At 37.3% G+C, this 12,162-nt stretch overlaps 1 protein-coding gene across 3 annotated transcripts in view; it reads right to left on the bottom strand.

The window, feature by feature from the left end:
* The window catches only part of LOC105489849 (regulatory factor X7), a 163,889-nt gene that overhangs the window by 83,622 nt on the left and 68,105 nt on the right, over positions 1–12,162 (bottom strand). For all 3 annotated transcript variants that reach the window (XM_011755042.3, XM_011755033.3, XM_071066804.1), the window contains exon 3: positions 12,125–12,158. In XM_011755042.3, coding sequence (XP_011753344.2) covers positions 12,125–12,158 — 34 coding nt within the window. The remainder of the gene's footprint in view (positions 1–12,124; positions 12,159–12,162) is intronic.

The raw sequence follows: 12,162 nt of genomic DNA, 5'->3' as shown, positions 1-12,162 counted from the left end.
GAACGAGTTATCTTTATTTACTGGCAAACCAGGAGTGACTCCTAAAACTATTCCCAAATATTTTATAAGTGTATTTTCTCTAAAAGGTATAATTTTAAGGTGGCAACACTCCTATTTTAAACTGCAATATGTTTAACGATTGATTCATTAGTTTATACTCATTCGTACATTCAACAAATATTGATCACATTCATGTGCCTCTGGGTATATTCCAATGCATATGTTCCTACACTCAAGAAGCCAAGACCAAATAAAAATGCCAATTATAACTACCATAAAGGTTACTGTATCACACAAATAAGGGTAAGCACAGGATATCATGGAACAGAAAACATAAAATTCAGACCTGAGAAATCATAGAAGGCTTTCCAGAGGGGTTGATATCTAAGACGAATCATAAAATATAAGTATGTATTACAAAAAAAGAAGGAACAGTCTAGATTAGAGTTTCTCAACCCTCAGCACTCTGACATTTTGGGCTGATAAGTCTGTTATGGGGTAGGCGACATCCTGTTTTGGTGGATGCTGAAACAGCATCCTTGGCCTCTACCCATCTGATACCGGTAGAACTCACCAAGTGTGAAAACCCAAAATGTCTCCATATATTGTCAAATGTCCCCTAGGGGCATAGAGGGCAAATATTGCCTCTGGTTGAGAACCACTGTTCGAGATCTGTGTTTCCAAATCATTAACACTAGCCACATGTGGCTATTTAACTCCAAATTCATTAAAATTAAACAAAAGTTCAATTCCTCAGTCACACTAACCACATTTCAAGTATTCAATAGCCACACATGGCTACTGATTACCATATTGAATACTGCATATATAATATAAAACATTTCTACCACCAAAGAAAGTTCCATGGATAATGCTCTTACAGATTGAGGGAGTAAATATTCTCTTCTACTCCACAGCTTGCTGATAGGCTGTGAGGAGAGTGGAGAAAGATGAGGTTAGACAAAAAAGGTGATGTCTGAGTATGAAGAATCTTCTATGCCATAAGGCAGAGCAATGGGGAGCCAATGAAAGGTTTTAAGCAAAGGTGTGAAATAAACAGAACTTTTATAAAGATGACTATGATGATAGTGTGGAGAACGAATGTGGACAGACTAGAAGCAGAAAAAGAGTTGCAGTATCTCAAATAATTATGATCTGGATTAATTCAGTAGCAGTAGGAATACACAAAAACAGAGCAACCAAGGAGTCAGAACTGATAGGAACTGGTGACTGACTAGTTGTAAAGCAGGCTGAGGAAGAGTCAAGACTGACTTCTAGATTTTTAGGTTAGATGAATGAGTACCATTCACTAAGACAGTATGATAGATAGAATAATGACCCCAGAAATGTTCATGTCCTATCTTTGAACCCCTGGAAATTTGCATGGCATAGGACCAAATTAAGGACCTTAAGATGGGGAGATTATCTTGGCTTCTCTGAGTAGGATCAATGGTATACTCAGGTATCCTGATAAGAGCGAGGCTGAAAGAGATTTGACTACAAAAAAGAGCCCTGTCAGAGTGATGCAATGTAAAAAGGCTCAAGCAGTCATTAATGGCTTTGAAGATGCAGCTACTAGAAGCTAAAAAAGGCAAGGAAACATATTCTTCCCTAGGGTCTCCAGAAAAAAATAAAACAAAACAAAAAACCCATGGCACTGATAACAACTTAGTTTTATCCCCGTGAGACCCATGTCAGACTGCTGGCCCATAGAACTCTAAAATAATCATTTTGTGTTATTTTATGCAGCCTCTAAACATATGTTAATTTGTTATAGCAGCAATAGGAGACTAATACAGATAGTAGAATTGGGGGTATGATATGAGTTTGGCTCTGGAAAAGTTGAGTTTGAAGTACCTATGTGACATTCAGGTAAAACTGATCAGCTGATATAGAGTTGGATTATATGGGCCTAGAGCTTAGGATGGGGACATATAATTAGGAGTCATCGGCATGATGAGATTAATTGAAACCATCAAAGTAGATGAGATTATTTTGGACAAATACAGACAAAATACAAAGCAACAGATGCCCTTGAAGGGTGTGAGAAGGAATGGCCTAAAATGTAACAGGAAAACCAGGATAGTAAGGCATCTTAAGGAATTTTAAAAACGGGAATGTACCAAACTGGGAGGACGAGGGGGTAGTGTGTGTATGGAAATGGTCAACAGAATGAACTGAAAAAGGGCTATCATTTGGGACTGATATTACCTACGATATTCAGCAGAAAGGGGTCACGGTATCCTTTATAAAAGTTTCAGAGGAGTGGTATTAGAAGATTTTTGTTACTGGGGTTCAAAACTGCATGGAAGGTGAGGCATGAGACCAAGTTCAATCAACACTTTGACTAAACTTTGACTTTCTTCTTTCAAAAGGAAGAAGATACAGTGGTAGCTAGAGAAAGGTTGTGGGTTTCACGAAGGATTTCTATTTTAAAGATGGGGTAAAATTAAGCATTTATTCATGAAAATAGACTAGTAGAAAATAAAAAAATAAAGAAGTACGAGAAAGAGAATGAATCATGACATGAATTCTGAGATAGGAATGGATGGGACCTAGGGGGTAGGCAGAGAGAGATCAGCATTCAGACAGGCAGAAGGACAACTCTTCTGTTGAGAGATAAGGGAAGGAAGACAAGAACTGGTATAGAATTGAGCAAGTATTAAGTTAGGGACAAGAAATAGTATTAATTTGGTGGAGTACCACAAGGCGACTTCCTATTTTCTCAGAGAAGTAGAAGGCAAGATCATTTACTGGCAGCAAGAAAAGAAAAGGTGAGTTTAGCAGCCTGAGCTAAAGAAGTCTGAAACAGGTTTAGTGGAGAATAGTGGAAAATAAATCACTAAAGAAACAGAGGGTGTAAAGGGGCCTACATATTTTATGGAATCCTTAAAATAGCTGTTAATAGACTGCTGCATGTGGCCACAGTGGAGTACCTGATACTGCAGCAACTCTCCCAGCGCCACCATCGCAAAACGTGAACAAAATATAGGAAACAAGTGTTTTCAGAAAGTGGACAACAAAAAGTATAGACTGTTACACCTGAGAGAGAAAAAACCAAATGAGACGATTCTATCTGAAGACGACTTGACTGTGGTGCAGAAAGGAGCAACTTAAGCAAAGTGAGGCAGCACTGCAGAGCTAAAGAGAAGGAGGTTAGTGTTCGAGGTGGCAAAGAACCATATGGAAGAAAGATAAACAGCTTCAAAATTTACACAAATCTCTATGTAGATTTGGAATTTGGAAACTGTATACATGTAGATAAAAACTCCAAAAGACTGGGCAAAGAACTACCAGGGATCTACAGGTGGCTGACACATGTTCCAGTTCTGCTGAAACAAACTTCAATACACTTTAAAGGAAAAGAAGGGCAAACTTCAATACACTTTAAAGGAAGACAAGAAAACTCAAATGCTCAAAAACCATAAAAATCAGTGTTCACCACTAAATTAAAAATTATTAGATATGCAAAGAAGCAGAAAATTATGACCTATAATTGCAATGAAAATCAGTAAATAAAATGGACCACAGGCAGGACACAGTGGCTCACACCTGTAATCCCAACAGTTTGGAAAGCCAAGGCTGAGGTCCACACCTGAGGTCAGGAGTTCGAGACCAGCCTGGCCAACATGGTGAAACCCCATCTCTACTAAAACTACAAAAAATTAGCCAGGTGTGGTGGTGGGTACCTGTAATCCCAGCTACTCTGGAGGCTACTCCGGAGGCTGAGGCAGGAGAATCGCTTGAACCCAGGTGGCAGAGGTTGCAGTGAGCTGAGGTCATGAAATGCATTGCAGCCTGGGCAACAAGAGTGAAACTCCATCTCAAAAAAAAAAAAAAAAAGAAAAAGAAAAAGAAAAAAAAGGGACCACAAAAATGATAGAGATAATACAATTAGCAATCAAGGAATTTAAGACAGGTATTTAAGACAGAAACAAAATGATAAGATGATAGAGAAAATGACAGAGAAACAAATGATAGAGATACTACAATTAGCAGTCAAGGAATTTAGGACAGGTATCTAAGACAGATATAAAATGGAGGATATAAAAAAGAACTTCAAAAAAAAAAGTGGAATTTCAGGCCAGGAGCGAAGGCTCACACCTGTAATCCCAGCACTTTAGGAGGCCGAGGTGGGCGGATCACCTGAGGTCACGAGTCCAAGACCAGCCTGGCCAACATGCTGAAACCCCGTCTCTACTAAAAATACAAAAATTAGCTGGCCATAGTGGCGAGTGCCTGTCATCCCTGCTACTTGGGAGGCTGAGGCAGGAGAATCACTTGAACTCAAGAGGCGGAGGTTACAGTGAGCTGAGATTGTGCCACTGCACTCCAGCCTGGTCAACAAAAGTGAAACTCTGCCTCAAAAAAACAAAAAGTTGAATTTCTAGAACTGAAAAAATATAAGATCTAGAAGAGAAAATTTGTTGGATGGGATTTATAGCAGATTAGATAGTTCAGTGGAAAAGAATAGGAAATGTGATAATATAGAAACAGAAACTATTAGTAAGTACAGAAAAATTGTTTGATAAAAATCTGCATGTGGCTGGGAATGGTTGCTCACGCCTGTAATTCCATCTCAAAGCACCTTGGGAGGCCAAGGGTGGGGGGGACCATGAGGTCAAGAGATCAAGACCATCCTGGCCAACATGGTGAAACCCTGTCTCTAGTAAAAATACAAAAATTAGCTGGACGTGGTGGCACACGCCTGTAGTCCCAGCTACTTGGGAGGCTGAGGAAGGAGAATCGCTTGAACCTGGGAGACGGAGGTTGCAGTGAGCTGAGATAGCGCCACTGCACTCCAGCCTGGTGACAGAGCCAGACTCGGTCCAATGAAAGAATCCACATGTAACTATGATTGGGGAAAAAAAAAAACCAACAAAAAAAAAAACCTCTTAGAAAAACAGAAACAAAAAGTAACATGTTTAACCTGATGAAAGAGTGTCCATGAACAAGCTAACGTTAACTTCATATTATATGGTGAATGAATCACTGTTTTTTTCCTTAAGATCAGGAACAAGGCAAGGAAATTCATTCTCACATTTCTATTCATCTATCTCCCAGAGGTCCTAGCAGTACAATAAGGTGAGAAAAAGAAACTGGCATATAAATTAAGAAGAAATGAGAATTATTTGTATTCGTAGATAATATGATTGAGTGGGTAGAAAATCTTAAAGGCTACATAAAAGCTACTAGATTTAATAGGTGAATTTAGCAAGTTTGAAGGTTACAAGATAACTATAACTATTAGCAATAAAACAATGGATAACAGAAAATTTTAAATGCCACACTCAGTAGCATCTAAAAACTTTAGTTTTAATAAAATGTGTACAAAACCTATACACAGAAAATAACAAAACACACTGAAAGATATTATAGAAGAACCAACTGAAATGGAGATACACTAAGCTCATGAATTAAAATTTGTTAATAAGACATCAATAGTCCCCAAATTGATCTATAAATTCGATGTAATCCCAATAAAAATCCAAATGCAACTTTTTTTAAAAGTAAAAATTGACAAAGTAACTCTGGAATTGTTATGGAAATGCCAAAAAAAATCTGAACCATTCATATTATCTGATATCAAGACTTTCTATAAAGCACAGTAAACAAGACAGTGTAGTGATGTCATAAAGGCAGACACAGCAATCAATGGAAAATAAGAGTCTACAAAAAGACCTACATAAAATGATTTTTGATATAGGAGGTCACTGGGGACGACGGGTAGACTTTTCAATAAATGGTGCTGGACAACTGGATATCCATCCATATTATAAAAAATAATACTTGAAGTTCAACTTAAAGCAAACACAAATTTAACACAAAATGGTTCAAACATCTAAAAGAAAAACACTACGACTATAAAACTTCTAGAAGAAAACATAATAAAATCTTTATGAGAAGACTGAGATATCTGGAAAAGGAAGTAAAGAGATTGGTCAATCCTCCCTACCAACAACTATAAAATGACACAAAATGGTCAGAAAGTAGGCTCTCGAAACCGACTACAGGCAAACAACATATTGGGAAGTGTTTAGTCATTAATGACTACTGAACTTTAGGTAGTAGTAACTATGACAGTCTTTATTTTTCTTGCTTATGGCTGCTACCATGACCTATCCCACATGGTTAGAATAGTAGTGTTGCTAGGATGAGGCAGCCTATGTTTAAACACACAAAGAAAAACACAATGACAATGAGTCAGACAACAGGAAATCTTAATAGAGAAACTAGAGCACAGATAAAGGTAATCAGAGAAAAAAGTAAATAGAGCTTCAGAGAGAAGAGAATAATATTATCAATCATTTCAACATATGTGAAATGGGCATTTTAGAAGGGGAGGAGAGAATCAAGGGACTGAAAAAGTATATGGAAAGATAATGGCTGAAAACATCCCAAATCTAACTAATCTATGTGAGCTCAACAAAGCCCAAGTAGGACAAACATAAAGTGATCCACTATATACACAGTCAAACTGTTAAAAGTCAGAGAGACAGGAGAAGTGAATGAGTGACAGAATGAATCTGGGATAAATCTTAATACCAACAAAAGAAAACTTAAGTACAGGAAGATAGTAATATAATTAATGGCTGATGTCCAAAAGGCAATAGAACAGCATATTCAAAACAATCAAAGAAAAAACAAGCATTGCAACCCCTGCTTTTTTTTGTTCTCCATTTGCTTGGTAAATCTTCCTCCATCCCTTTATTTTGAGCCTATGTATGTCTCTGCATGTGAGATGGGTCTCCTGAATACAGCAGACTGATGGGTCTTGACTCTTTATCCAGTTTGCCAGTCTGTGTCTTTTAATTGGAGCATTTAGTCCATTTACATTTAAGGTTAATATTGTTATGTGTGAACTTGATCCTGCCATTATGATATTAACTGGTTATTTTGCTCGTTAGTTGATGCAGTTTCTTCCTAGCCTCGATGGTCTTTACATTTTGGCATGTTTTTGCAATGGCTGGTACTGGTTGTTCCTTTCCATGTTTAGTGCTTCCTTCAGGGTCTCTCGTAAGGCAGGCCTAGTGGTGACAAAATCTCTCAGCATTTGCTTATCTGTAAAGGATTTTCTTTCTCCTTCACTTATGAAACTTAGTTTGGCTGGATATGAAATTCTGGGTTTAAAATTCTTTTCTTTAAGAATGTTGAATATTGGCCCCCACTCTCTTCTGGCTTGTAGAGTTTCTGCCGAGAGGTCTGCTGTTAGTCTGATGGGCTTCCCTTTGTGGGTAACCCGACCTTTCTCTCTGGCTGCCCTTAAGATTTTTTCCTTCATTTCTACTTTGGTGAATCTGGCAATTATGTGTCTTGGAGTTGCTCTTCTCGAGGAGTATCTTTGTGGCGTTCTCTGTATTTCCTGGATTTGAATATTGGCCTGCCCTACTAGGTTGGGGAAGTTCTCCTGGATGATATCCTGAAGAGTGTTTTCCAACTTGGTTCCATTTTCCCCCTCACTTTCAGGCACCCCAATCAGACGTAGATTTGGTCTTTTTACATAATCCCATACTTCTTGCAGGCTTTGTTCATTTCTTTTTTCTTTTGGTTTCTCTTCTCGCTTCATTTCATTCATTTGATCCTCAATCGCTGATACTCTTTCTTCCAGTTGATCGAGTCGGTTACTGAAGCTTGTGCATTTGTCATGTATTTCTCGTGTCATGGTTTTCATCTCTTTCATTTCGTTTATCACCTTCTCTGCATTAATTACTCTAGCTATCAATTCTTCCACTTTTTTTTCAAGATTTTTAGTTTCTTTGCGCTGGGTATGTAATTCCTCCTTTAGCTCTGAGAAGTCTGATGGACTGAAGCCTTCTTCTCTCATCTCATCTTCACAGAATTGGAAAAAACTGCTTTAAAGTTCATATGGAATCAAAAAAGAGCCCACATCTCCAAGACAATCCTAAGTCAAAAGAACAAAGCTGGAGGCATCACGCTACCTGACTTCAAACTATACTACAAGGCTACAGTAACCAAAACAGCATGGTACTGGTACCAAAACAGAGATATAGACCAATGGAACAGAACAGAGTCCTCAGAAATAATACCACACATCTACAGCCATCTGATCTTTGACAAACCTGAGAGAAACAAGAAATGGGGAAAGGATTCCCTATTTAATAAATGGTGCTGGGAAAATTGGCTAGCCATAAGTAGAAAGCTGAAACTGGATCCTTTCCTTACTCCTTATATGAAAATTAATTCAAGATGGATTAGAGACTTAAATGTTAGACCTAACACCATAAAAACCCTAGAAGAAAACCTAGGTAGTACCATTCAGGACATAGGCATGGGCAAAGACTTCATGTCTAAAACACCAAAAGCAACGGCAGGAAAAGCCAAAATTGACAAATGGGATCTAATTAAACTAAAGAGCTTCTGCACAGCAAAAGAAACTACCATCAGAGTGAACAGGCAACCTACAGAATGGGAGAAATTTTTTGCAATCTACTCATCTGACAAAGGGCTAATATCCAGAACCTACAAAGAACTCAAACAAATTTACAAGAAAAAAACAAACAACCCCATCCAAAAGTGGGCAAAGGATATGAACAGACATTTCTCAAAAGAAGACGTCTTATTCATACAGCCAACAGACACATGAAAAAATGCTCATCATCACTGGCCATCAGAGAAATGCAAATCAAAACCACAATGAGATACCATCTCACACCAGTTAGAATGGCGATCATTAAAAAGTCAGGAAACAACAGGTGCTGGAGAGGATGTGGAGAAATAGGAACACTTTTACACTGTTGTTGGGATTGTAAACTAGTTCAACCATTATGGAAAACAGTATGGCGATTCCTCAAAGATCTAGAACTAGAAGTACCATATGACCCAGCCATCCCATTACTGGGGATACACCCAAAGGATTATAAATCATGCTGCTATAAAGACACATGCACACGTATGTTTATTGCGGCACTATTCACAATAGCAAAGACTTGGAATCAACCCAAATGTCCATCAGTGACAGACTGGATTAAGAAAATGTGGCACATATACACCATGGAATACTATGCAGCCATCAAAAAGGATGAGTTTGTGTCCTTTGTAGGGACATGGATGCAGCTGGAAACCATCATTCTTAGCAAACTATCACAAGAACAGAAAACCAAACACTGCATGTTCTCACTCACAGGTCGGAACTGAACAATGAGATCACTTGGACTCGGGAAGGGGGACATCACACACCGGGGCCTATCATGGGGAGTGGGGAGGGGGGAGGGATTGCATTGGGAGTTATACCTGATGTAAATGATGAGTTGATGGGTGCTGACGAGTTGATGGGTGCAGCACACCAACATGGGACAAGTATACATATGTAACAAACCTGCACGTTATGCACATGTACCCTAGAACTTAAAGTATAATAACAATAAATAAAAAAGAAGAAAGAAAAAACAAGCAAACAAAACTGTAAACCAGACATTCTATTTCCAGCAAAGCTATCTTTTAAAACAGAAGGCAAAATAAAGACATTCACAGATCAACACAGACTAAGAAAATTCATTACACACAAACCTGTGGTATAATAAATACTAGAAGAGCTGCTTTAGACTGAAAGGGATCATCCTTGACTCTTCTGTTTCCCCTCCACATTGAATCTATCAGCAAGCAAGACCTAGTAATTTTATATCCAAAAATGCCTTAAACCCCTCTACTTAAAAAAAAAAAAATCTTCCGTTACTATCATCTGAGCAAGAGCCTTGAATTATCTACTGGACTTCTACAATAGCCTAACCAGTTTTCCTGCTTCTACTCATATCCTCCCCTACCACACAATCCACTGTTCCAACAACAGCCAGGGTATTAAAAACAAAAACAAAAACAAAAAACAAAGCTAGATTGCACTATTTTCTGCATAAAATCCTCTAATCAGCTTTCCATGCACGTAGGATACTACTTGCCATGACTAAATATGTAATAAATGAACTTTTCTATCATTCTCTACTTCCTTCCATAAGTTCCAGCACACTGGGATCCTACATTCTTGAAATACCCCAAACTCATTCCCAGCTTCAGATTTTTTGTACCTACTGTTCCTTCTACCTCGTGTGTGTCACCAGGAGATCATGACTCAAGGCTGGCTTCTTACTACTCAGGTTGGCACTCAAATGTCATCTCCTCAGAGAAACTTTTCCTGGCCACCCTATCTGAGGTTACCTTACCCACCATCGCTTGCCTCCCTGTCCCTTTTAAAAATTGTGGAATATCATTTATCATTATCTGAATTGTAATGCTTAATTATTTGCTCACTTGTTTAATGTCTACCTCACCCAATAAAATAAAAGGATCATGACAGGAGAGATCTTAGTATCTTGTTTATCACTGTATATCCAGGACCTAACACAGTATTTTTAAATTACTGAGTAAAAATTTACATATATTCTAAAACTTACACTAAAATATAAACACTTTTGTGTTTATATTTTAACTTCTGAACCCTTAAAAGACTTTAAAAAGTTTTGTTCTTATTTAGTATTTTATAAATGTCATATTTTATAATTTATACCAGTCTTCTGCCTCTTCTTAATGAAGAGAAAAAAGTGAGTAATCCTCCAAAGTTATCTTAAGTATTGCAAAGAAAGTGGGTAGCCATAGATAGACAAGAACTGTGTCTGTCTTGCTTACCACTGTACTATGGTACCAAGAACAGGGTCTAGTATATGGTAATCATGAAATAATTACAGAATGACACATAAATGAGACTCTTAAGAGTTGGAAGACAGAAGAAATGCTCTGGGGGTTGGTGACAATGTGTTACTCCCTCCATCCCCAGTCACCACTTTTCTAGTTCTTAAAAGTGCTCTTGAATATATCTCTCTATAACAGACTAAATTTCTGAAGGGCATGGAATATGTCTTTTCTGTTTTGTATTCCTTGTGAGTAAAATTGGCAGAGAGAAGATGTTCAATAATTTTAATAATTTTTTGAATGAAATGCCAGAGCATTTGTGTCTTCATTTGTAAAAGGGAGGTAACAAGATTACCTACTTCAGACGGTTATTGTAAGAGAAAAAAAAAAAACCCTCAAAAACCAAAAAACCACACAGAAACACCCCCCCCCCCCAAAAAAGAAGAGTAAGTGAAAGGAAAAAGAAAAACACTTCCACAAAGTCTTCTTTTAGCTAGCTATTAGGTTAGAAAAGTGAAGAGAACTGATTAAACTTCCTCTTCTCCTATAAACTATTCCTATGTATTCAGCTACCTAGAGGATAATAAGCTAATAATAATATAAGCTAATAAGACATCTTACTATTTCAGCACCAGACACTGAAACAGACCACCACCACCACCACCAACAACAACATAGTCAGGTTAGCTTATAAGCAAGACCAAAACTTGGGTAAGAGAACTTCCCGACTCACAAGTAGGGAAAGAGAATTAACTATACTGACAATTTGGGGAATCTAATAGTACAGAGCCTTCGTATATTCTAAAGCCTAGAGGGTATCCTTTCAGTAGAGATTTTATGAAAGAAATCAGCAGTATTCCAGATGTCCCAGTAGCTGCAATGCTCCTTCCCTCATATGTTTAAAAGAAGACCTAAAAAACTACTACTATACTAACACAATCTAATAACCTATTATTGTGGCTTTAAATCTTAAAAACTGGCAACCCAACACATCAACTAAGCATCTTAAAAGCTGTTTTTGAAAACGAATTTTTACAGTTCTAATAAGTAGAATCTAAACTTAAACGATTATTATGGCTTAATTCCTACAGGGTGCCAACAAAAACATGAAAAATACGCTATCTCAACAAAACTAACCCATTAAACATCTTCAAAAACTTTCTCTAAACAAATTCTTAGAGTTATTAGAATAGAAAAATAAATATCCAGTTTAATTGTTTGTTTAAGCAATCTTTCAGTAAGAGCCAGTTAAGATCCAAAAACGTAATTAACCTCAGATTGTGATTTTATTATTGATGAGATACAGGAAAGTATCTAGGTAGCTTATAAACAATTCACTTGAGGGGGCTGTAATTAAAATATCAAATTTTATTCACTGGAGTTAGATTATATTTAAAATCAATATTTACTTGAAAATTGTATATTTTATATCATGGTAAAAACGTTATTGGAAAAGAACTTTAAGATTAGTTATTTCACTTACCAAAATGCAGTCCACTTTAGATTGTACAGTTTTGCTAA

The sequence above is a fragment of the Macaca nemestrina genome, chromosome 7, assembly GCF_043159975.1.
Source record: "Macaca nemestrina isolate mMacNem1 chromosome 7, mMacNem.hap1, whole genome shotgun sequence".
NCBI lineage: Eukaryota > Metazoa > Chordata > Mammalia > Primates > Cercopithecidae > Macaca > Macaca nemestrina.
This window is presented reverse-complemented; position numbering and strand designations above follow the sequence as displayed.